This window comes from Cotesia glomerata, linkage group LG8, assembly GCF_020080835.1.
Source record: "Cotesia glomerata isolate CgM1 linkage group LG8, MPM_Cglom_v2.3, whole genome shotgun sequence".
In the NCBI taxonomy this organism is placed as follows: Eukaryota; Metazoa; Arthropoda; class Insecta; order Hymenoptera; family Braconidae; genus Cotesia; species Cotesia glomerata.
The window spans coordinates 9,927,080-9,953,219 of NC_058165.1; the positions used below are offsets into that span (position 1 = coordinate 9,927,080).

Here is a 26,140-nt window from a genome sequence, read left to right on the forward strand (position 1 = left end):
GATTGTCTATAAAGATAAAAGTAATAATTAAATTTTAAACATAGTAATTACTTTATAGAAATGGAATTGAAAATTCTAAAGCTCACGACCAATAATATTTATTTTATATTATGAGTCGTGTTATTTTATTTTGTCTTGTTGAAGATAAACAAATAAAACTTACTGTTTGCCCGCGTCGGATCAGCATGGTTAATAAATGGCTTAAACCATTTGGTTTTAGTGAAACCAACTTGAATAAAGAGAATAAAAAGGAAATAATGTACATTATTTTGAAGAATACATACGATTCATAAATATATCATGGGATTATAACTAACTTATGACTTTTAAAGTTAATAATAATTTTGTATTTTTAAAATATTCAAGGAAAAAAAATTTAATTTTGTTAAAGACAAAATATCTTGAATCACGTAAAATTTACTGAAACCAATAAAAATTTCTTAGTTCAAGAATTTTTTTAATTGAATGTAGACGATGAAGCTTTTCAAAATGATTTTCTTGATTCAAAAATTCTCCTATTAAATTTTTTTTTTTTTTTTTGTTTATTTAATTATTGGAAAATCTTACCTCATTAAATGTATCCAGGTAAATTGTGTCGACACGATTAATCCGACTTAATATTTCATGGTCAGCAAACAAATAAGCCGTGTTGTCGGCGCCATGGGCCGTTCCTTGATAAACGAACTTTCTTGTTTGCAAAAGATTCATCGTATTACCCTCTATACCCACGGTATGATAAATATGCTGAAAATACGCCTCCATCTTGGCTCTTATCAGCGCAGCTATATTCGCGGGAATCTCTGATACGGCATCTCATTTCTCAACAATCTTGCTGAGTTCTCCTGTCCAACTCCTGGACGGTTCGCTGGTGATTTGTCAAAGCTCCCTCGTGGTTTGGCTCATAAGTAAGTGCTTTAATGTACAACTCATCTGTGCGAATAAGTAAAATGTAATTATTCTATAGCTTGCCTGAGGATATTTAAGCATAAGTGGGACAATTAAAAATACTTTACCTGAAATATAAATAAAATTAATTGAAAATAAATCGTAATGTACGATAATAATACGGCTGTTGTAAAAGCGAAAAGTAAATAATATTTAAAATTTATCTAGATTTATTCAAGATGATTTTGACATGGTCGTCTAGCGCCATATGGTACTTACCACCTGGTCAACTTCTTTTTTACCAACACTTGCTCTTTTATCTGCTCAGCGTTGAGTAAGCTTGGTATGGAATACAGTTATCTTGGAGCACAGTATAAACTGAATGAGGTTAAAAGTAAGGTGTTTGGTTACGCATTTACATTTGAGCAAAGTTGGTATAGAGTTGAGTTTTTTGGAGTTCAGTTGTTTTCATGCTAGCGACAAGTTGAATAAAAAATAGATCCTCGTTTGAATACAGTTGGCATCGAGTTCAGTAATTCGGAGTACAGTTGTCTCCCTGCCGTTATTTCTGTGAAATGACCATTCGGAAAACATTCGTTTATACGAAACGAGACCCAGCCTAGTTGTTATGATTATTATGATTATGATTGTCACTTGTCTTGTTGTTGCATTAAAATTTAGCTGCACTATAGAAAAATTGTTATAGGTTAATGCAACTTTATTGTCACTAAGTTTTTAAAATTATATCGATATATTTTTTTACATAGTTATTCTAACAAAATGATGGATAATGACAGTAGTTTTTATGAGAAAAATACAAATTCTTATGGTTCGTTAAAGACACAAAAAAATGTGTCGAGGAACTTAGAAGTTTTTCCGGCTTTTCTGCCTCTAATTCGAAATGTTGTGAACTCCAAAGCATTCGGTAAGTAAAAATAATAATTAACCTTAATTATTAGTGATAAATATTTTCAATTAAAATTTAAATTTTAAGCAGGTGTCAAACACAAGAAAATATCCTTGGTTAGCTGCAGTTCCAGTAAAAAAGACAATGAAACAGACCGTTTTAGATTGTCAATACCTTACGCTGATCAGATGCTGAGCTGGATGGTTTTATTTGATCAGTCGCATCCAGAACTGGGGCCTGATTTTGAATTTGACGACAAAACATTCCTATGTAATCCTGATTTGGAAGAGCTTGAAAATAATGTACCAAGTCTTGTCAATTGGAATCCATGTGATCCTGATTGTTTGGTTAAAGTTATCATGGAGTTTGTAATTTATTATCGAAAATATCAGGTAATTAATTAATAAGATTTTTCAACTAATTAATTTATTGCACTTTAAACAAATATTTATCTATTTAATAAATATTTATTTTAGGTTGAAACACTTCAAATCCATGAACGCCTGGCATTTGAATACAACACTTTATTACAAGACACAGAAGTATGTGAAGAAGATGTCGAAGTAGTACTCATACCAGATACAATAGAACCAACTGAAGCACGTTTTTTCATTCGCATGGCATTAGATTTTTCCCGATTACCACGACGTAACTCCAACAATACAGAACACGATAGTATAATACTGCAAGTTACTTTTTCAAATGCCACCTGGAGTCGTATAGTGCCTATGTTATATTTGTCAGCCGGATTAGAAGATGTCCTTGGTAATTCAAACTCACTTCACTTACCACCCTTAACAGCAACTAAAAATCTTTCGAAATACGTGCCAGAAATTAAAAAACTAATAAGTGATAAAATAAACTCTGTTATTGATAACTTTGAGAAAAAGCAGGGATTTATAGCTGCGGCTATAATAATGTATGGTGGAAGCATTGTGGAATACGATTCTACTGATTTTTCATTTATTTCATTACTGCATAAGCATAACGATTTTTATTTTTTTTTACACATTAAATTATCCAATAAGTTTCCATCTGATCCACCAAAGTATACCCTGCAGTCTTGCTATCAAGTTAACACGTTCAATGAACTTTCCCAACATGCGGTTCATGATGTTCCTTACAGTCCACGTTGGGACCCACGTAGAATGTTAACTAGCGCATTTAATTACATCATTAAAAATGAAGTTGAACAACTTCGAGGTCAGTTCTCAAGAAGAAAATGGTAACCATAATGATTATGTTTGGAAACTTTGATGGGTGTTTTTCTAAAAAAATTTTTCAACTTTAATTAAATAAACTTTTGAATTTAAACAAATTGGCTAAGTTAGTGAAAGCGAAATTTTTCGAGCCTTAAAAGTATATATTAATTCACGAATTACTTAAAATAATAAATAATTTAAGGCTATCTTTATTTTCTTATAAATTCAAATAAATCTTAAGATTCTTTTTGTCAATGATAACCAGTCGGAAGTTGATAATAATAAAATATTATTTCTGTAAAGTTATTTATCTAAAAATAAATTTTATTTATTGTAATTAGAATAATTAAAAATTGAAAAAAATTATCAACTTCCGAGTTGTGATAGAATCATAACGCTTTAATGGTAAAATAATAAATAAAAATGTTAAAATAGTTAATTGATTTGTCTTTTTTTTTTAATATGTAAGGTACAATTATTATAATTTATAAATTTACATTTACAATTCTTAAATATTAAATTTATTTTTTTTTATTTATTTAATTTTTAATATTAAAATAAACTTACACTGCAGTAACACTATACCCTTAAAATAATCAGTGGCTTATCGTTCTTTCGCTCTTTTATTTTTATTTATCTATTATTTAAATTAATTATTTTAAATATCAACCTCTTTATCATCAATTTTATTTATTAAATTTCATATCAATAATTAACTTTTAATCAATTAACAATAAGTCAATCAGCAATTTTTATTAACAAAGCATTTGAGGTGAAAAATTTTCAAATTTTTTTCCTATTATTCAATATTGTAATTATTACAAATATTATCATCTTTTCTTCGCCACTTGGAAAAAAATTTATATTTTATTTATTAATAATTATTAACTTTATTTGTTTACAACATTTATATACGACGTGAGTGTTCTTAATCATTCATAAGGTAAAACAAATAATTATTGTTTTAAATAAAAAAAATAAAAATTTTCTAATATTAAATGGTTTTAAAATTAAACGAAAAAAAAAAAAAATTCTAAAAAATTGTGTAGAAATTGGTGAAAGTATTTTCATGCATACATATATTTTTTAAGTCACTATGATTAAAATTGAAATTAAACAAAAATAGTTTTGTTTATAATTTGTTTAAAAATTAAGCCATATTTCATTAATTATTCATACATTTTAGATTGAAGTGAATACTACAATAAATAGTTTGAACCAATAAATATATAATATATCAAAATATGCATCCATTATAAAACAGGTTTTTCCACAGTGTGATTTATTTATTTATTTGTTTGTTATTATTTATTTATTTAATTATTTGTTTGATTAAATGAATTTCATTATTGGACACTTGTAACTTTGGCTCTGTCGACGTACCTGTTAATCGGAACACAATCTCTTGAAATACACCCACCATATTGCGATCAAGATGAAGACAAATCCAACATAATACTTGATTCTTCGAGTGCTGGTAATGGTAGAGCATTTTTATCCTCTTCAACTCGAGCGTCGGATAATTTTAAAAATTTAAGAACTTTGTCGGTTGCGTGAATACCAAAATTACTGGCTTCACTCTGATAAAAAAAAATATTAAAAAAATTAGTATGTTATCATTCTGTATTATTCTAATTTAAATAAATAATAAAGATTTTTTACATACCGATGTCGTCAAATTCATAAAATTATAGAACTTTTGCAGTATAGATATCATTAATGAGAAATTGTGATCGGGAAGTTTATCACGTACAAGTGTTTCATATTCCTGTAAAAAAAAAAAAAAAAAAAAAAACAATGCGTAAGGTAAAGTCCCAGTACTTGAACACTTATAAAAATGGGACCAGTACTTGAACAGACTTTTCGAATTGTTGTAATACAAAATCCGTATATTTATTATGAGTTATGTGCGAATGTTTTAATTATTCAATGATACAGTAATTGATTTCTGTAAGTTTTTTCAATTATAAATCAAAACAATTATATTGTTTTTAACTTAAAAGTTGACATACCGAGAATCGCCGATAGATATTATTTTTTTCATGAAAAAGGTACTAAATCTTAAACCAAACAATCAGTAAAAAAAACGATATATTATCATTTTAAGTAGAAAAAATTGTACCACCCAATGAAAGTCTTTTCTAAATAATACATATTTTTTGCAAAGACATAGACTATAATTTTTATGTTAAATTTTAACGTCTAACTATACCTCCAAATTTTCAAAGCGGAACTCAGGACTTGAACAAGCTGGGGCCGTATAATTTTAACAGCACTCTAATCTCTCATAAGTTTATAGACTATTGATCAGAATTGTGATTTGTATTAATTACTGTAAATTAAATAAGTTTTGTAGCTAAAAATTAGTGTAGTTAAAAATTATTGAACGTTTTGAATTAAGTTTTTTTGATTTATAATTGAAAATTTGCTGTCATTCATAAAAAATGTAATTAAAAAACTATATACAAATATTTCTCATTTTTAAATGAACATATTGAATATTCACAGTATTATTTTCAATATTGTTCAATAATATGTTATAAATCTTTGGATACTTCAATAAAACGTTGAAAATTTCTGGTGTGTCTATTGTCGTGTATTTTATTAATTCAACTACTGCTCCCGGAATGTTCAACTATTGTGACTTGTCAGGATTGATTGTTCAATTACTCCTTTCATAACCTATCTTAAAAACTTTGTCAAAATTTAAATATTAAATTATCTTTATTATTTTGCACTTCAATCAATTCAAAATATTTTCATGAAAATCACTAATTTGAACTAATAATTACATCTTTATGTAATAAAAGCAGGGTCAAATACGTTTTAATGTGAAATCTGTTCAACTACTGGGTACTTTAACTTAAATTAAAAATTTTATTATTAAATAATTATTAAAATTACTGAAACAATACTTACTATATTATCCATAATTAAATTGCCAAGTAAAAGTACTACGTGTGCACCTATCATTGTGTGTTCCATGTGACGACTAGCTTTCTGCAAAACTACAATAAAAATTGTTACAATATAATTAAATATTAATTACTTGGTTCTTGAAACATTGAATAAAGAATTAAATTAATTACGTTTAGCTACAGTCTCAGCAATGAATTCTTCTTGTGTCTTAGCGGGAGCTGAAACAGCTTCTGGTTGTTCAGTATCTTTTTTACCATCGAGAATATCATCAGTTTTTTGCTCCTCGCCACGTGCCATTTCTTCTTGTTTATAGAATAAATCAATAAGCGCATCAACGCCACCTTCTTGATCTAAATAAGTTAATAATATCAAGATTATTCAATATGTCAAATTTTTTTGTATTATTTAAATTATCACATTAAAAAACTTACGATCAAATAAATTTTCAGGAGACGGCGGTGCTTGAGATTTAATGAGCAATTCTTTATTATCATCACACTGTTCAATTAAATTAATCAACAGTATCAGTGTCAATATCATCATATCAAATCGTTTTTCTTCCGGTAATGAATCCGGTACTCGTAATAAGAGATTCAAGCTGCAGTCTAATACATTACTCTGCGATCCAACTGATTTGCTGCCAAAAGCTACGAAAAAAAAGTGATAAAATTAACCACTATTAAATTAATTACATAATAATAATAATAATGAATTATACATCACACTAATTATTTTCAATAAAACATGTTCATCGAATAAAATAATCAATTAAAAATAAATGAATGAATGAATTTAAATATCTTTTCAGATAAATATAAAGAATAAAGTACCCAATTAAAAGTTAATTAAATTCTCGAAAACTTTGTTGACAAAAAAATTCCCGGCTTATAATTCCTCCAACTTTTAATTTAATATCTTTTTAATGTTGTTTTTTATGGAGTATAATTGTCACGAAATTAAATTACTTTTTAATTGAATAAAGTACTTATCTCGGTAATTTTGATAACTTAGTTGACAATTTTAAAAAATGTGTTTGATTAAAATTATATATAGAGTTTGTATTGTTAAAAATATTTCTTTCTATTAAAATGTAATTTTATGTTATTCTAATTATTAACCATTTTTTGAAGTTGTGAACCATTAAATAAATAACAAAAAAATAATTGATATGAAAACTATAGATTGTAATAAAAAATTGTTATAAAAAAAGTTAAATTACTGGATAAGAAACCTTAATGGTTAATATGCTTAAAAAATGTATTGGAAAATGCGAGTATTTGACTGGATATTTCTTTTTCTGATATTTATTTATAATTTTGTATTTCTTTCTCTAAAAATTTATTACTTTTTGTACTTATTATCTCTTTGCATTGTATTATCGACATAAATTTTGTAAAAAAAGTCTATGTATTATAAAACTGTTATTTTTTGTACTGGTTCTATACACAAATGTTTTTACACCTCGATAGAATTCCTTACCAGATAAATAAATAAATAAATAAATATAAAATAAAAATTAAAAAAAAAAAAAAAACTTACATTGTCGATTGAATCGATGAGTGAGATTAATAAGAACCTTCAAAATAGCAAAAATACATTCACGTATAACAGCACCAGTCGAAGTTTTATCACTAACATCAATAGTAGGATAAATAACAATTTCCATTCCGCAAAGATGATACAAGCTGACCATAGTGCTAACTAAGATACCCATTTCATAATTAAGCAAGTAAACTTGGTTCTCTTCATTCATGTGAGTAACATTTTCCAGTACCCTCAAACACCTATCGACTTTTCTGAGTTTATCAAGGAGTGGTTCTGACCAACCAGTTCGCGTGACATTGCTGGCCTTGATAAACCGATAGCAATCAGTGATAGTCTTAACAATATGTTCAAGCCCTCCAAGTTCTCTGAGTTCTTCTTTGAACCATTCACCGGCTCGCTTGGATGTCAAACTCAAGAGTGTCTCCATAGCAAGCTGACCAACGGTGATATTATCTAAATTAAGATGCTTAGCGTGGCCTTGAGCCTGTATGTCAGCACAAAGTTGCCGGACTTTTTCTTTATTCTTCTGTAGCTCGGTGCGACTGAGTCCACAGTCATCAAGAGCGTCTTTATGGCTCGCGTCTGATTCCAGTAAGCTGAGCATCAGCTCGAGACAGTCCCTATCTAGGTCCATAGCTAGACGATCCTGGCTCAACACAAACATCACCGTAGCCGTACACAATCCAAGACTCTGATCTTTGGTCGCGTCATGCAGAGCCTTGAAAAATTTAGCAACGGTACCGTGTGCTCTTACGTGCATGCGAAAAGCCGGAGCCATACATTTACTGGCAAGCCGAATCGCACTCAGACATCTAGTTGCGTTTGGATTGTTTTCCCGCAGTGTATCTAAAATGTACTCAACATCGTCATTAAACTCCTGAAACTCTCCGCTTTCTTGTATCTGGTGGGCTTTCTTAACATTTTTAACCACCGTGTAAAATCCCTTTACCTTCTTCCCACATCTGATACTCGTTATTGCTTCCGCGTCGTCACCGAATTCCGTATCGTATTCAGGATAAGTCACAACGCGAGTCAGTGTCTCATCTTCGATTTCATCAAATGTTACATTAGGCCCACCGCTAGTTGATCCAGATGCAGCGCTTGGCGGTGAAATACTTGCCACTGTACTTTCCGGAGTATTTGATTCCTTGTCATTGTCACACCATTTGTGTTTGTAAAGTGCACGTCGTTTGTTACCGTTTGTCGCACCAGCTGAACGACTCTTAAAAATACTTCCCTTCTTTATAGCTGGTTTAGTAGCCGCTGGTTGTTGTTCAACTGACACAAAACTCGGTTCGTTTGTTTGAATTTCCATCTCAGTATTACCACTGGCAGTCTCACTGTCTTCACTGCCGGAAAACCAATCTTGGTCAACAAGAGTTTTTGCCGCTGGTCGTTCTTCATTATACTCATTGTCGGGTTTTGTCTCGGTAGACTCTGTTGGGTAGTTGTATCCCGGATAAGTTGGCTCCTCGTGAGTAGTATGCGAGTAATCAGATACAAATCCAGTTACAGGCTCTGGCTCAAGCTGATGATGTTCTGGATGAAACTCTGCAGGTAGAGTTGTTGGTAAATCTATTGAAGACTGCTCTTCACCGACACTTTCTTCCTGAGGGTCAGATACCTCGGGGTCTGGTTCAGGTGCTGGCATTGGTCTCACTGATGAGTCTCCAGCAGCTTCGCTGGAAAGAATATCAATAAGTTCTTGAGTTGTTGTTGGCAGTGGCTGATTCCGACCAATTAACGGCTCCACTACAGGTGTTTTTGTTTGATAACTTGGACAGTCAGTCTTTACAATGTCATAGTGGGATATAAGAGTGTTATTTGAATCGGTTATCGATTTACGTAGAGTTAATGATAGTCCAGATGAAGATGATGAATTTTGAGCCGACGCGGGTGAAGATCCGGGTAAGGATACTGATGTAGACAGTGTTGGTGTGAGATCCAAGTTAAGATTTTTCGCACGACTACGAGTTGTGCGTCGAGTTGGCACATCTTCGTCCAGAGGAATAGATACTGTTGTGACTGTAGGTTGAGTAGTTTGTAATTTAGATAAATGTTTCAGATCCTTAGCAGGAATCTCGGGGCTACTTTTAACCGAGTCCTTTGACGGGCTTGTCGGTGTTATTCTATACGTATCGGGTTCAGACTCGGTGACTTCTTTGCTGTCGCCAGACACTAGCCGAGCAGTGCCCTTACAAATTCTCAATACTATTGGAGGTTTGCCGTCTTCGCGAGTCGACGTATCACTTGAGCTGCTGTCCATAGACTCGCTTATTTTACGCACTGGTGTGTACGGCTTTGATACAAGTTTAGCAGGTGCTGCTTGCTTTTGGGCCCTTGGACGAGCAGGTTGCTGTGCAGGTTGGGGATGATCAGGTACTGGTAACTGCCGATTGTAATCGAGCTTTGATGGGTCCACTGGTGGAGCATTGCGACTTTTGAAAAATTTCTTCGGCTTAACTACTGGCACTGTTGGTACTGATGCTGTCACTGGTGAATCAGTCTTCGGATCAATGTCAGTGTCAAATGAAAACGGATCTTGATTTGGAGTGTTTACTTGAGCATTTTGATTACCGTAATCTAGTTTCATTCTTTTTGTACCAAAAGTCTTGTGGATTTCATTCTTACGTCCTGAAATTCAAACATCAATTGATTAATAACGAGTGGTCATATGTAAATAAAAATAAATTTAATAAATAATTACCATTGATATTGGTGCTTCGTATTGATGTAAATGATGTTATACCCCATTTGCCAACAGTACCAGCCGATTTAGCAGCTGATGGGCGGTTACTACTTTCCCGAAATAGCTTGTCAAATTGAATGCTACCAGGTGTAACACTATTCACCTTACGACTGAATGATTTTGTATAACTACGTGACGTCATTTTATTATATATTTTTAATTATTTGTTATTTATTTAATTTCATAAAATTATATCAATAAAATCGATGATAACATCACTGTAAATCTTCATAATTAACTAAAATAAAAAAAAACTTTATAATAGTAATAAAAAACATAAATTCAAGCACAACAATAAACAAAATTTATAATTATTTTTTTTTCAAACCAACTTTTTTTGTGTTTTTTCATTAAAAAAAATATCGACCAAAAGTTCAATAATATACCAAGTGTAATTAATTAATTAATAAGTATAATTTTCGGTGGATATTAAAGAAACAAACGCCATGTTACATTTGCAACTATCTCGTTCTTTCTCTCGGTTTCGGTCTTAGTTTCTCTTTCGTTTTCTCTCTATATCTTTCTCTGTCTTTCTTTACTGAATCCGATGGATGCACTGAGTAATTTATAACCTATACACATATATACTTATGTATAGGATGTATATATTTTATCTATTATTCATTAAGATATAACTTGATTATTTCATTATTTTAACGGTATTATTTAATAAAAACTTATAAATACACTAAACAGTTTACTTTTACAAGCGATTATTTTTTATCTTACTAATAGTAGTTACTGCAATACAAATACTAAAAATTTAATTATAATTATTAGAGTATATATTAATCATAACATGATTTTTGCCATCTGTCGATCTCGATGTTTTTTTACTTCAACTAATTTTAACAAAATTATTCCAAGATGGACACTTTTAACCCAAAATATTTAGCGAGATCGAAGCGACATCAGTTGTCTTCATTTTTAAGTAATTTTGTTTCAACGTAAGTGGCGCTAGTTTTAAATTACGCTTGATTTTTTTCACCTTGATGATCATCTGGTATGTGAGAAATCATTGATTAGATTATTATTGTTATTTTTATTATTATCATTATTTTAGTAATTTGTAATCGAAATTATTTGGTGTCTATCGAGCGAACAGGTATATAATGTATAAATCATTTATTAATTACTGAAGACACTTAAAATAATAAAACATGCCTGAGGGATTTATACACTCGGTAAAAGTTCCGCGAATTTATAAAACCGCTGCTAATACTATAAAAAAAGTCGATGAACGTAAAGCTAGTCTGAAAGAATTGGTTTATGAACGAAAACACCCGGTAAGGTTATGTAAATAATGTAATTATTGTCACGTGTTTTTACATTTTTTTTTTTCTTTTTTTTTACAGAAATTTACAATTGATTATTATGTTAACAAAAATTAATTGTATTAAATTTACAGTATAGTTTTAACTGAAAAAAAAAATTATATTTTGGAGCAGAAATTTTTTGAAAAAATTATTTTGCAAATTTTTCATGAAGTATAATATTAAAAAATTAAAAAAATTTTTTTTTATTGAAAAAATTATTACATCAAAATTTTTAAAAATTTTAAAAACTGAAAGTGCAATTTTTTAAAATAATTTTTAGAGTTAATATTTTATTAATGAAAAAAATCAAGAATTGCTTAACGTCTGTTGATTTTATTATCATAAAATTTTATTTGATAAAAATACTTTGACAATTTTGATTGATGAAAAAAATATGACTTGATAAGAAATTTTAATGATAGCATACATAAAAAATGTTTTTATTTTTAAACATTTAAAATAAATACTCAGTAAAGATAAAAATTTTGTTATTTTTATGAAATTCAGTTTGTTACTAAAAAGGCATGTGCTTATCAATTTATTCTACATAAATGTATCCGATGAAAATTTCAATTAAAGTAATTTCAACCAAGTAAAATTATATTAAAATAGTATATTACACATCTAGGGCAGTAAAATAAGAAATGTCTCAGATCACATGTAATTATTGTCCGAGGCGAAGCCGAGGTCAATAAACATGTGATCTGAGGCTTTCTTATTTACTGTCCGTGGTGTGTATACTATTTTTCTCCTCGACGGAGGCGGAAAGCGGCATTTTCGTTTAGCGCAGCGGGAGGAAAATTGACGCTTTCCGCCCGGAGGTGAGAAAACTAAATTTTTGATTGTTCATAAAATCCGATAATAGAAAGAAAATTATTACATCAAATTAGAAACGGTAAATAATCTTTAAAATAATTTTCTATCACAAGAAAAATTTTTTTTCTAAATAGAAATTTATTTTTCAAATTTTATAGCACCAATATTATCAACCTATAGAATTTATTATTCACTATAAATTTAAAAAAAATGTAAAAGCACGCAATAATACATTGCCTTTTCAAATTGAAATATTTTATTAATTTTTTTAACATGTCACTTTTAAATAAAATTAGAACATAAAAGCAATTTATGCTCTTGCTGCAACGGCATTGCAAAATTCGTCTCAATTAACAGAATTACTTGAGAAAACAGAAATATTGAAAAAACAGCCCCGATTGGACCAATGGCTAGCACGAATTCTTATAACCGAATTGATATGGGGGAAAAAATCGTTACAATCCGAAGCAAAGCCAGTTTTAACGATAAGAAATTACGAAAATCAATTGCGAGATGCATTAAAAAACACAAGCAATGATAAAATAGAAAAAACAATTAAAAAAGGTAAAAAATTTTTTCATTTATTATTAAAAAAAAATTATTATTTTTTCAGAAATCGTGAACTTGCCATCAACATCAATTAACTGAGATATTTTGACGCTTCTTTTATAATTGGGAGTCATCTTTTTTTTTTTTATATACAATCTACAATTAAAATTATCAATATTTGTTATAATGAGTTCTTCCAACGCTTATCTCACATTATTTTTCTATACAGTATTAATGTTTACTCTGCCGTTTGTTTCTTTTTATGGAACAAAACATTACTTGATCACTCACTATGAATTTACTGAATTCGAATGTAATTGTATATCAGTAATAGCTGCTGTAATAACTGTAAATTTAATAATTGCGTCTTATGTATACAAAGCATTGAACGAGCCTGATGATCCAAAAGAATCAGAGGATTCAACTGATCAGCAAGAAATAGAAAATCATGATAAAGCTGATTGAATGCTATCTTTCAAATCATGTTAATTCCAAATTGCATTTACTGTACGGCCTTTTAAATTTATAATTATAAATAAATTGATATTTATAGTTAAAAATGTTTATGTTATTTTAAATCAAAAACCTGTTATTACACTAGTTAAGATTCATTTTCTCATTTTAGTTGAAAAGCCTCGTTATGTACGTGTTAATACCCTGATAATGTCCGTCGAAGATGCAATTCAAGAATTTAAAAACGATGGGTATATTTTATTACCAAAAAGTCCAAATTATAAGTCATATCTTAAATCGTTGGAGAGCTTAGACACTTTTTCATTCATTCAAGACTATCATGTTCGTGAGTTGTTTGCTTTTAAGGCTGGTACAGCTTTTTATGATCATGATGGATATCATTCCGGCGCTCTAGTTCTTCAAGATAAGGTAATTCCTGATAATATTATTATTGAAGCTAATTTTTTTTATAAATTCACTAAATTATTTCATTTAATTTATTTAGGCGAGTTGTTTGCCAGCTCATTTATTGAACCCACCTTCTGGATCTGTAGTTCTAGATATGTGTGCTGCACCTGGTATGAAAACGACACATCTAGCTGCTATTTTAAATAACAAAGGGTAAGGAGATAAATAGTTTTTAATTATCAAGTATAGAGCTAAGGTAAAGTACCCAGTACTTGAACACACTTTTCGAATTGTTGTAATACAAAATCCGTATATTTATTATGAGTAATATGCGCATGTTATAATTATTCAATGATACAGTAATTGATTTCTGTAAGTTTTTTCAATTATAAATCAAAACAATTAGATTTTTGTTAACTTATATGTTGACATGTCGAGAGTCACCAATAAATGCTATTTTTTTTCATGAAAAAGGTACTAAATCGTAAACCGAACAATCAGTAAAAAAAACGGTATATCATCATTTTAAGTAAAAAAAATTGTACCACCAAATAAAATAGTCTTTTCTAAATAATACATATTTTTTGCAAAGACATAAACTATAATTTTTATATTAAATTTTAGCGTCTAACTATACCTCCAAATTTTCAAAGCGGTACCCAGAACTTGAACAAGCTGGGGCCGTATAATTTTAACAGCACTCTATCTAATAGGTTTATATTCTAGTGATCAGCATTGTGATTTGTATTAATTACTGCAAATTAAATAAGTTTTATAGCTAAAAATTAGTGTAGCTAAAAATTATTGAACATTTTGAATTGAGTTTTTTTTATTTATAATTGAAAATTTGCTTTGTCATTTATAAAAAATATAATTAAAAAATTAAATACAAATATTTCTCATTTTTAAATGAACAGATTAAATATTCCTAGTATTATTTTTAATATTAATCAATAATATGTCATAATTCTTTTGATATTTCAATAAAACGTTGAAAATTTTTGGTGTGCCTAATGCCATATATTTTGTTAGTTCAACTACTGCTCCCGAAGTGTTCAACTACTGCGGCTTGTCAGAATTGATTGTTCAACTACTCCTTTTTCATAATCGATCTTAAAAACGTTCTCAAAATATAAATGTTCAATTATCTGCATAATTTTGCGCTTCAATCAATTCAAAATTGTTTATATTTTCATGAAAATCACTAATTTGAACTAATAATTACATCTTTGTATATTAAAAGTAGAGTCAAATACGTTTTACTTTGAAACCTGTTCAACTACTGGGTACTTTACCTTACTGTTTTACAGTTCTTCTAATTAATAATTATTGATATTTTGAATTTTCTAAAATTACAGGAAAATTTATTCAATAGAAAGAAATGAACGTCGATACCAATTACTTTGTAATTTAATCGAATCATCTGGTGCCAATATTGTAGAGACAATTAATGATGATGCATTAAAAATTGATTCAAATAAATATCCTGATATTGAGTACATACTAGTAGATCCATCTTGTTCTGGTTCGGGTATGGATCGTTTAGAAGTTAATGAGTCTACCAACAAAAATGATCCGTCACGACTAAAAAGTTTACAATCATTCCAAGTATTTTTATTGCGACATGCGTTATTTGATTTTCCGACGGCAAAACGCGTCGTTTACAGTACCTGTTCAATTTATGCTGAAGAAAATGAAATGGTTATTGATGAAATTCTTAGTAATGTTGGTGATGCTTATGAATTAGTCCCAATTAAAGAAACGCTTAAAAATGAATGGATAAATTATAGTTCTGAGAAATTCAACTGCAAAGATAATTGTTTGTATGCAAAGCCAAGTGTTGATTATTCAAATGGATTTTTCGTAGCTGTTTTTGAGCGAAATTTCGACGTGCCTTTACCTGAGATTAGAAAAGTTAAAGAAGAATTGAAAGATGAACAGGTGAAGGGGAGTAATAATGATAAGTTTAATAATCAGAGGAAGAACCGCAAACAAGAAACGGGGAAAAATCAATTAATTGTTAACGGAAATAATAAGGGTGAAGGAAAGAGAAAAAAGATAAAGAAGAAAAAAGGATTATCGAAGGACGATAAATTAACGATTAGTAATGCTGATGATAATAAAGTTAGTTGTGAGAAAGAAAAATCTTTGATTGAAAGAGCAGAAAATTTTGGAAAAAAAGAATTTAATGATGAAAAAAATGAAAATTGTAATAAAGCTGATAAAAATAAAAGAAAGAAGAAAAAAATTTCTACTGAAAAAGGTGAGAATTTAGAAAAAACTGAACTAAATGAAGAAGAAAACTCTAAAGAAACTGATATGGAAAAGAAAAAGAAGAAATTGTTGGCCGATGAAGGTAAGGATGCAGAAAAAAATGAAGTGGATGGTGAAGAAATCTCCGAAAAAACTAACACAAAAAAGAAAAGAAAGAAGAAAGAATTGTTAATCAAAGAAGTTGATGATGTAGAAAAAAATGATTTTAATGGTGAAGAAAATTTGGAGGAAACAAGTATAAAAAATAAAAAAAAGAAGAAAAAATTATTGACTAAAAATGAGGTACAGGTTGAAGAAAACAACGAAGGCAATATTGAAAAAGTTGGAAAAAATAAGAAAAAATTGAAAGATGAAACAAATGGCGAATTAAAAAGTGATGTAAATAATGAAAAGAATACTGAGGAAGATGAGGAAACAAAGAAAAAAAAGAAAAAAAAGAAGAGGAAGTATGACTCAGTTGAAGATAATAATAGTACGGTGAATAATAATAGTAATGAAAATATTACTAAAAAGAGAAAAAAAAATTAAATGTATAGCTTAAAAAAAAAAATTTGTACGACAATAAAAGATACAAAAAAAAAATATAAAATTTTTCTATTCTTTCAATCTAAAGCTTCTATTCTTTTATTGTTCATGACTACAAATTTTAATTACAATCTTTATTTTTTGATTATATGTTTTATTATTCATGGAGAAATAAATATTTCATTTGGAGGTTTAGGGCTCACACTTGCCAGTCAACACATCCCCGAAGTGCCATTTACAAGTCCAACCACCGCAGCAAGATCCTCTTACATATAAGTTACACTGTAATAAAAATAAGTATTTCTAAATTATAATTAGAAACAAATTAAAAAAAATTAGATATTCAATGTTCATTTTATAATTAAAAAATTAAATTGCGTCGCATATATAAGCGCGTGTACTCTGTTCTGCTAGATCAAAAACAATTTGTTTTTAATGAAAATTTGAAGATTAAATAATTTAAGTTATTTATGGTATATACCTGTTGGTACGGTAAGATGCATCCTTTAATATCAATTGAATGAATAGCACAAATTAAAAGCGCAATAATTATAAAAATTTGATATTTTACTGACATTTTTTTTTTAGTTTTAGACGTAGATTAATGGTAAGGCGAATTCACACTTTTATTATGGTGATAAACCTACTCAACGACAATTCTACCAACAAAAAGTCTACCGAGATATATTTTTATGATGTCATCTAAAATTGACGGAAGTGGTCAACTCTGCCAGCTAACTCCAAAACTTTCCGCGGCTGTTAAACTCAGACAGTTTTAAAATTAGACATTCATTGGTCGTACGCTTAAAAATCTTCGAGCTTAAAAATTAAATTATTTCATCATTTAAGAAGGAGCATGCAACTGCAAGATTAATTAAATGATTTCATACTGAATTATACTTTTCAGAATTTTTAATGAAACGATTATGACACGGAAGATAATTTATGCATTATTAACATAGTAATCATCACTCATATTGCAGGAAATATTTTTAGACTAGTTACTAGTTGTAATAATTTATTAAAAATTTAACCGTTTAAATATTATTATCATCTAAAACCTTAAATGTCAGCAGAAAAATAAATGAGCTGGTCGCATGCACTTGACCGTTAAACTCATCCACGAATTTTTAATTTCATGCCCGGAGTTATTAAATATTTTTTTTTTTTCTTTATATTATTATAATATTTATCTCCGATCCTCTGATAAATATTTATAGAATATGATACATTAGATATGTAAATGAATTTATGAGTGAAGTAGGTCAGAGCTTGAGCTTGAGGAAAAGTTCATTGTGATTAAGCAGTGGGTAGTCGAGTAACCCAGTGACTCAACTTAACTGACCGACGAGGTCAATGAGGAAGCACGAATTTCTTATTATTACAGCGACACAATTAACAGCTTTATACGTCATATCACGTGTATAACTGAGCTGTAATCTTAACTTCTGCAACTTAAAAAAATAATCATCTAAAAAAAGTTTCTTTGCAAAAAGAAAACAAATAAACTTTGTGTCCTTTTACTTACTCTTTGCTTGAACATGTCAGCACGCTAAAACCTCATTCCCATTAGACACGTGCTGGAAAAAATTTATATTGTTCGAGTGCACGATAGCTTCGCAAAAGGGTTGAAAAAAATATTTTTTACTTACGTTTTAAAAGATAAATTGGTAAATATTTACACGTGGGGTCAACCATTTTAATTATCATTTTTTTGAACGAAATTTCTATTTGATTTTATTGATATATTTTTTTTTTTAAATACATAAAAAATACACAATTAAAAAAAAAAAAGTTGATTATCACAATTTTAACAAATTTTACAAATTCTCAAAAAAATTTATAAATTTTTTAGAAAGTTTCCATATTCAACTTTTTTTTTTAATTGTTCGTTTTTTTATGTATTTTTCAAAAAAAAATATACGAAAAACATCAAAAAAAGATAAAATAAAAATTTTATCCAAAAACATGAGAGCCAAAATTTTTTCCAACTTTTGAAGGCAAAAAAGCTGTCGAAATCTATAATAGTAAAATTAGCCGACATTGTTAATTTTTGGAGTTATTTTTTAATTATTAAATTAGAATTGAAAATTATTTTTAAAAAATTCCACTTATAGTTTCTAAAGTTTTTTTAAATTGAATTTTTTTTTTAATTTTTAACTTTTCTGCTAAGAAAATGAAAATTTTCAAAAATCGGGAAGTTATTGGTTTCACCCCGTTTTTCGAAAATCGAGTTTTCAATGGATGTTGACGTTTTAAGGTCCTAGGAAGCATCTCCGAATGTTTTCGCGATGATGTCCGTATGTCCGTATGTCCGTATGTCTGTATGGATGTGTGTGTGTGTGTGTGTGTGTGTGTGTGTGTGTGTGTGTGTGTGTGTGTGTGTGTGTGTGTGTGTGTGTGTGTGTGTGTGTGTGTGTGTGGCCGTATGTAAACCTTCTCATAACTTTTGAACGGCTTGACCGATTTCATCGCGGTTGGCGCCATTCGAAAAGGCTTGACTAAACTTAGAATTTAAATACAATTTGGACCGATTCAAATCAGTAGATTTTGAGAAATCTCAAAAAAACCACAAAAAAAAATTAGGAAAACGATTGACCCTAAAGGCCATCCCTGCAACTTCCCGCTCATTTCATACTTAAGCGCACAAACCTACATTTATTACGTTTTTAAGCTCTTCGAGCTCAAAAATATAATTTTCGTATCATTTTGAGCTCTCCGAGTTCAACGATCTGCTAGAAGTTGAATAAAACATTGTTTTTCGAATTTTTAAACTGCAATAACTTTTGAATGAATGAACTGATTTTTACGTGGTTGGTCGCATTTAACTCAGTTTTTAAAGCCTCAAAGAACTTTTAAGTTTAAATTGATCGAACAAGGAATTTCAAAGTAATTCCTAAAAAACGATTTTTTCGATTTTTTTCGTTAACGATAACTCACAAACGAATTAACCGATTTCGACCGGGCTGGTGGCAATCGACGGGTTTTTTTTTTATGTTAAGAGCTGATTAGTTTTTGGAATTGATCGGTCAAGCCGTTTAAAAGTTATTCCAAAAAAACCACATTTGAAAAAATTTTTTTTTGCAGTTTTTTTGAGATTTCTCAAAATCTACTGGTTCGAATCGATCCAAATTATGGTAAAAATCTAAGTTTAGTCAAGCCCTTTTGAATGGTGCCAACCGCGATGAAATCGGTCAAGCCGTTCAAAAGTTATGAGAGGTTTACATACGGCCATACACACACACACACACACACACACACACACACACACACACACACACACACACACACACACACACACACACACACACAAATACACACATACATACATACATACATACAGACGTATGGACATCATCGCGGAAACATTCGGAGAGGCTTCCTAGGACCTTAAAACGTCAACAACATCCATTGAAAACTCGATTTTCGAAAAACGGGCTGAAACCAATAACTTTCCGATTTATGAAAATTCTTCAATTTTCTTAGCGGGAAGTTCAAAATTTTTTGAAATGTGGTTTTTTTGGAATTACTTTTAAATGGCTTTACCGATCAATTTCAAAATCTATTCAGCTCTTAAGATCAAAAAACCATGTCGATCACCGTAAGCCCGGTCAAAATCGGTTGATTCGTTCGTGAGTTATCGTTGCCGAAAAAAAACCGAAAAAAGTGTTTTTTCGGAATTACTTCGAAATTCCTGGCTCGATCGATTTAAACTTAAAGATTCTTTATGGGGCTTCAGAAACTGCATCGAATGCCGCCAACCGCGTGAAAATCGGTTCATTCATTCAAAAGTTATTGAGCGTGTTCAGCTGAACTAAGTCCTGAGTAAACTTAGTTAGCCTAAGTATAGGCAAAGCATTCCCTGCTATACATATATCTATCTACTATACAGTACATATCTTACTAAGTTTACTCAGGACTTAGTTCGGCTGAACACGCTAATTGTCGTTTGAAAATTCAAAAAATTGTGTTTTATTAAACTGCTATTAGAGTTTTGAGTTCAAAGAGCTCAAAATGACACAAAAATTATATTTTTGAGCTCGAAGAGCTCAAAAACGTAATGTGTAACTTTGAGCGCTTAAGAGCGGTTTATAGTTGATTTTCAAACGTGTTTTTCTCATGTATGTGATAAAATTTCGAAAAAAAACGCTTCGCTCTTCGATAGATAATTTAATTATCTATCGAAGAACGATAATTTAATTATCTATCGAAGAACGAAGCGCTTTTTTGGAAAATTTTCATTTATTTATGCATAAAATGCGTTTTAAGATTCCATTTGTTGTACAAGTATGACAGAGATACTTTCGTTTGTCCAATAGAGGGCGAGAGAGAGGAAAAATGTAAACCCTTCTTAAGTACAAAGTGAGCGGGAAGTTGCAGGGATGGCCTTTAGAGTCAACCGTCATCCTAATTTTTTTTAATAATTTTGTTAGCAAAAAAAATTATAAAAAATTTTAGATGTCGGCTAACTTAATTTTCATTCAAAATCTTTATTTTTTTTTTTCACATTTTTTTATTATAAGTGCGCCGTAAAAACAAGCAGAATAAAAAAAAGTTTGAAAATGTTAATTTTTCACCAAGTTATATGGCCCAAAATGGGGTTGACCTCACTTGTGAATAATTACCGTTGTTTTTCTCAATTTTTAGGAGATTCCAGTTTGATCGTTTGAGATGATACTGAATTTGACAGACATTTAACAATTTTTTAGATTGATATGTTATATTTAATTGTTAAAATTATAATAAAAAAAAAATTTCCACATGCAGAAATTAAAAAAAATTACAAGTGTAAATTTTTAATAATTGATTTGTTATAAAAATTCCAAGAATTGTCAGATGTCTGCTAACTTCAGTATCATTTGAGATGCGCAATTCTAAATGTTTCGATCTTGTAATCTAAAATATGAAAAATATAATTAACATTTTATTTATAACCACAAAGGATCTTTTCAATCTCTAGATCAGTTCTTAGATAATATTAAAAAAAATAGGTTGATATGGGATATTAACGGAAGCAAAGTGCGTGACTTAAAGGCTCAGTAATAATTTCTAATGCCACTTGGAGGCTTCCTAACCCTATACCCAGGCTACTTAATACGTACTTGTAATATACTTGTATAGGTTTACTTACTTTGTGGTACAATATTTTCTTCACGTTATCTCACGCTTACCTGTTTCTCCTTTCTTATGGATAATCACGTTATTATATTAAGTACTAACTAAACATCAAACTACTCTGACTCCGAAGGTGTGTGCTATTATTATAACTAGTTATTTATTATTTGAATATCGTGGGTAGTTTTTATGTTTTTGAGGAACATTTTAGTTTTAAAAAATAACTTTATGTGTATAATTACTAAATGGAAGAGCTTCATGGGTTTTTAAGAACAAGATCGATAAAAATTACTAAATTGCGATTTTCTTTGTGTATATCTTCGGTATTTCTTCTGAGAATTTTATAGAAAAGTTTGTATGTAGTTTTTAAAAAACTATAGTTTCCATTTCTGAAAACGATCGATCGGGAATGCAGCAGAAAATAAGCAACTTTAATTACCATCAAATTCTTGCATATATAATAAAAATACTTTTGATCATGAACTAGGACATGGTTGTTGATTAAAAAATAACTATAATAATTTATCGCAACATTGCTTTACAATATTATATACATCTACAGAATAATATATTCGTGACTTTTTATTCAACAAATCATATATACTGTATTATGATACAGCTTTTACTATTAATAATAGTATTGAATAATTATTTTTTCTTTATTTCATAAAAAATTCATCCATTTTTTAAATTAATTTATCTTTGTTGGTAGTTAGTTAATTAGTACTTTGTTAGTTAGTTAGTATCTCTGTTGGTACCAATAAAATTGTAATGAAAAAAAAAAATTGGCTGTAGCTACAAACTTGAATTCCAAAGGAATAGGGTTCACACAGAAAAAAAGGTTCACTTGAGCCAAGAAAATATTTTTCTTCCTAATTAATTTCTTGATTAAATCCTCATTCGTCATCATTGATTCATAGACAAATTTTGTAAAAGAGAAAACTTAGTTTTTCCCCAATTTTGAACTTTTCCGGATGTTTTTAATTTTTTTTGTTTATGAAAACATAATTTGGACTCGTGCGAACATATTATAAAACAAAAAAAAAACAGCTCAATCGGTCTAGCCACTGTCAAGTTATGCGCTTACCAACGAATTCATTCATTTTTATTATGTAGAAAAAAAAGAATAAGATTAACTGTAGGAAAATTTATGAAAATAAACAATTTTATCGTGTAAATAGCACTTAGTACTTTTATTTAAATTAACCTTCTAAATAAATGACCATTGGGGTGCATAATTTCACATAATTCCTTCCTCTTAGTTTTATTGGATTGTTAAATTGATATGATAAATTAATATGAAGTAGAAAAGTAACTTGGGGTTTGGAGTTTTTATATAAATGACTCAGTTTTAAAAAATTAGATTTCATTTAAATTCATTTTTCTTTCCTGTATAATTATTGGGGCTTGACCTAAAATTTTAAAGATTATAATTTTTAACCTTCACTTTTATGATCATTAACTGATAAAAAAAAGTTTGGAAAATCCAAAAGTGCACGACGCATAATGTTCATTTAATTATGAAATATAAAAAAAAAAAAAAAAAAACTTAAGTCGTTCAAAATTAATTGCCGAAAAAACAGCTGTAGTAGGAAGGTACTGCACAAGCGCCCCTGGTGGAATAAAATGTACATAATATCTATAGATATAGATATATCACCATCCATGTTAATTTTACATGGATATATATAGATATACAGTCTTATAGTTTTCGTTTTTTATTAATTGCAATTAAACGACACTGAATTAATTAATCATTCGCATTCAGTGACCTACAATCGTCGATTAGAATTTTTAAAAAAAAAATTTAACTCAAATAATGGATTTTTTCACAAGTTACAGTGTTTTCGGGTTTCACACATGACGTACAGGAAAATTTTTTGACCTATTTTGGTGTTTTTTTCCAATTCTATTGCAGTAAATCAATTTTTAAAAAGTATGAAATTAATCTCCATTAAATTATCTCGACAATAGTATGCAAAATATCTTGATTCCGTGAACTAACAAGGCTATAATAATAAAAATAGCCACCAAAATGAGGCGAAAAAAATTTTTCGATCGTAAAGCACTCTCTGATGCTTCGCATCATGAGTCGTGCAAAATTAACTAGATTCAAGAGCCAAATCTTGAATCAAGAATACCATTGTGAAGAAAATGATTTTCTTGAGTCAAGAAATTATTCTTGATTTAAGTAAATGTAAATTTACTTAAGTAAATTTTTCTTGTCTCAAGAATTTATTCTCTTGACTCAAGAAAATCATTTTCTTCAAAATGGTATTCTTGATTCAAGATTTTGGTTCTTGAGTCAAGTTAATTTTTTATCAGTTTTTATATTTTTTAGAAAGATTAAAAAATACTACAACCACTAGACAATTTTAAGGTAAAATAATTCAGTTTCATCACATTAATTCGATTTCTAGATTCTTGAAAAATTTTAATAAAGTAACTATTAAAAACAAAAAAATCTTCATGATCATTCTTACCATATTTAAGGATACTTTGATCATTTAATAAGTCATAATAGAATCTAAATTTTTTTTTTATTAAAATTAAAAATTTGAATACGAAAATTCATCATCATAATTCAACCGTTACATGTAATTATTATTAATTGGATTAATTCAATAATTTAATTAACAAAAACAATAAATAGTCAACATTTGACTCAAGCATTTTTTTACAAAACGTAGAACTGGCAACATTGCACTTAACAGCTGTTTATATTTATCTCGCTGTGTACTTGTGTAGTGTTAAGTTGCAGGTTATCTGTAATAGCAAAATGAGTAATGCAAATCAATTCAGACACAATGGGCGATTTGCGAGAAAGAGTATTATAAATTGGAAAAATAATGTCAGTAAAAGCGTGAAAAGACTAAATGAAGAATATAAAAATTTGGGCGTACAATTATCAACTAGGCAACGCATCGTCGATTTGGAAAAATTAGCTGCAGAAATGTGGTGTACGACATGTGACTGGCCTCTAAGTTTTCGTTTTTTGATATATACAAGAAGATATTTGTGGAGTAGCAAGTGTATTTCATTTGAAATGTCCAAAGTGTAAGGAAATACGTCTGGTTAAAAGTTCAGCTAGTGAAGGAAAATCGACCAGATCAAAATATTATGTGAATTTTAAACTAGCTCTTGGTGAGTTAATATCGCAGGTTAAATACATGGAATTATAAAATTTATAATGAAAAATCTGATTATTATTTCTCACAAATTATATAAATATAATTATTGATTGAAATTATTATTACAGCAATATTAGATGGAGGTATTGAAGAAACTCAACTAAATACAATATTATCAGCACTGAATCTGCCTCCAGTCGATCACAACTTAATCAAGTGGTACGAAAGATTAGTTGGATCAGCAATTGAGACTGTCGCCAAGGAAAATTGCCATGAAGCGTTAAAAGTTGAACAAGAGTTGAAAATTTTGAATGAAGGCTAAATATACTATTTATGTTCTAAGATTAAAAATTTGTATTGTTACTTAATATTATGTTATAATATAAGTACTATTCTTGCTTAAAAATAAGTTATTTAATTGTTCTTCTGCATATAATAAAATATAAAAGATAAAAAATAAATCAAAGAAAGTGTGATGTAAAATGTTGAGTGATTCTACATTTCCTTTTTTCTCACTGCCAATTACATTTTTAATATTATAGTTATATTTTTAAATGTTTTTTTTGCTGCAGTTTAAAAAATTAATAATAAATCATTTTCTTTATAAAAAAATAAAAAAACATAATTCATAAAAATACAGAAGAATTATTACAATTGAAAATAGAAGTTATTTAATCTTCATAAGAGGTAGTCACATAAATCGATATATGTGCATCTCACCGATATTCTCTATAGGATACATGTTAAATTTCAATTTTTTTTAATTTATTTAACGATAACCCTTCGTCAAATCTATTCTAATAAATTAATTTAGACGTATGTGATAGCAATTCATAACATATCAAAAAATTTGCTTTTGATCTTGATAAGTGCATTTATGTCCGGACATAAAATCTTAAAAGTATGCTTTTAGAAAAATTAAATTGATTAAAAGTAAACAATCTTGAACCAAGGAAATTATTTAAAAAATATCTCTTAATTTTAAAGGAATTAATAATTTATTTTCTTGGTTCTAAGTTTTTGGATTGAGATATTAGTATTATCTTTAATCGATGAAATTACATTTTTCAACCGAGAATAATTGTCTTCATAAAAAAAAATTTTGTTTTCTTTTAAAAGTCTTATCTTAATATCAAAAAAATAAAATTCTGATTCAAAAAATAAAACAAATTTTTTAATAAATTACGAAGAGCTCAAAACATTTCGAACTTTTAAACTTTAAAAAAATCTGACATTATTTTGAACCAATCTTGTTTCTTATCTTCATGAAAGAAGAAATTTTTAAAAGAAGCATACATGAATCTTGTTCAACAACAATCGGGAATTTTATAAGAGTATAAGTAGTA

The 26,140-nt window shown here is 28.8% G+C and overlaps 3 protein-coding genes and 1 long non-coding RNA gene across 6 annotated transcripts; 2 read left to right on the forward strand and 2 right to left on the reverse strand.

Annotated features, from left to right (window-relative positions):
• Window positions 1–1,323: 1,323 nt before the first annotated feature.
• LOC123271077 (BRISC and BRCA1-A complex member 2-like) lies at window positions 1,324–3,211 on the forward strand. 2 transcript variants are annotated; one of them, XM_044737314.1, is made up of 3 exons: window positions 1,324–1,810; window positions 1,883–2,184; window positions 2,269–3,211. In XM_044737314.1, the coding sequence occupies exons 1-3, from the start codon at window positions 1,666–1,668 to the stop codon at window positions 3,019–3,021; spliced, it is 1,200 nt and encodes a 399-aa protein (XP_044593249.1). In that variant the 5' UTR covers window positions 1,324–1,665; the 3' UTR covers window positions 3,022–3,211. The 2 variants fall into 2 exon arrangements, with proteins under 2 accessions (XP_044593249.1, XP_044593248.1); XM_044737313.1 differs by having other exon boundaries at window positions 1,327–1,810; window positions 1,880–2,184; window positions 2,269–3,207.
• A 915-nt stretch (window positions 3,212–4,126) lies between these two features.
• On the reverse strand, window positions 4,127–10,429 carry LOC123271078 (wings apart-like protein homolog). The gene is made up of 7 exons (XM_044737315.1): window positions 10,166–10,429; window positions 7,453–10,092; window positions 6,345–6,560; window positions 6,084–6,263; window positions 5,914–6,002; window positions 4,661–4,762; window positions 4,127–4,574 (listed from the first exon to the last, which is right to left on the reverse strand). Exons 1-7 carry the CDS (start codon window positions 10,347–10,349, stop codon window positions 4,425–4,427), a joined length of 3,561 nt encoding a protein of 1,186 aa, XP_044593250.1. The 5' UTR covers window positions 10,350–10,429; the 3' UTR covers window positions 4,127–4,424.
• Window positions 10,430–11,259: 830 nt separating this feature from the next.
• LOC123271079 (28S rRNA (cytosine-C(5))-methyltransferase) lies at window positions 11,260–16,586 on the forward strand. Of its 2 annotated transcripts, XM_044737316.1 has the most exons (5): window positions 11,260–11,493; window positions 12,636–12,903; window positions 13,514–13,770; window positions 13,847–13,962; window positions 15,108–16,584. In XM_044737316.1, the coding sequence occupies exons 1-5, from the start codon at window positions 11,368–11,370 to the stop codon at window positions 16,549–16,551; spliced, it is 2,211 nt and encodes a 736-aa protein (XP_044593251.1). In that variant the 5' UTR covers window positions 11,260–11,367; the 3' UTR covers window positions 16,552–16,584. The 2 variants fall into 2 exon arrangements, with proteins under 2 accessions (XP_044593251.1, XP_044593252.1); XM_044737317.1 differs by lacking the exons at window positions 11,260–11,493; window positions 12,636–12,903 and adding an exon at window positions 13,241–13,395 and having other exon boundaries at window positions 15,108–16,586.
• A 26-nt stretch (window positions 16,587–16,612) lies between these two features.
• LOC123271080 lies at window positions 16,613–18,205 on the reverse strand. Its single transcript, XR_006510774.1, has 2 exons — window positions 17,030–18,205; window positions 16,613–16,830 (listed from the first exon to the last, which is right to left on the reverse strand). It is a non-coding gene; the product is annotated as an uncharacterized LOC123271080 (long non-coding RNA).
• Between the last annotated feature and the right edge of the window lie 7,935 nt (window positions 18,206–26,140).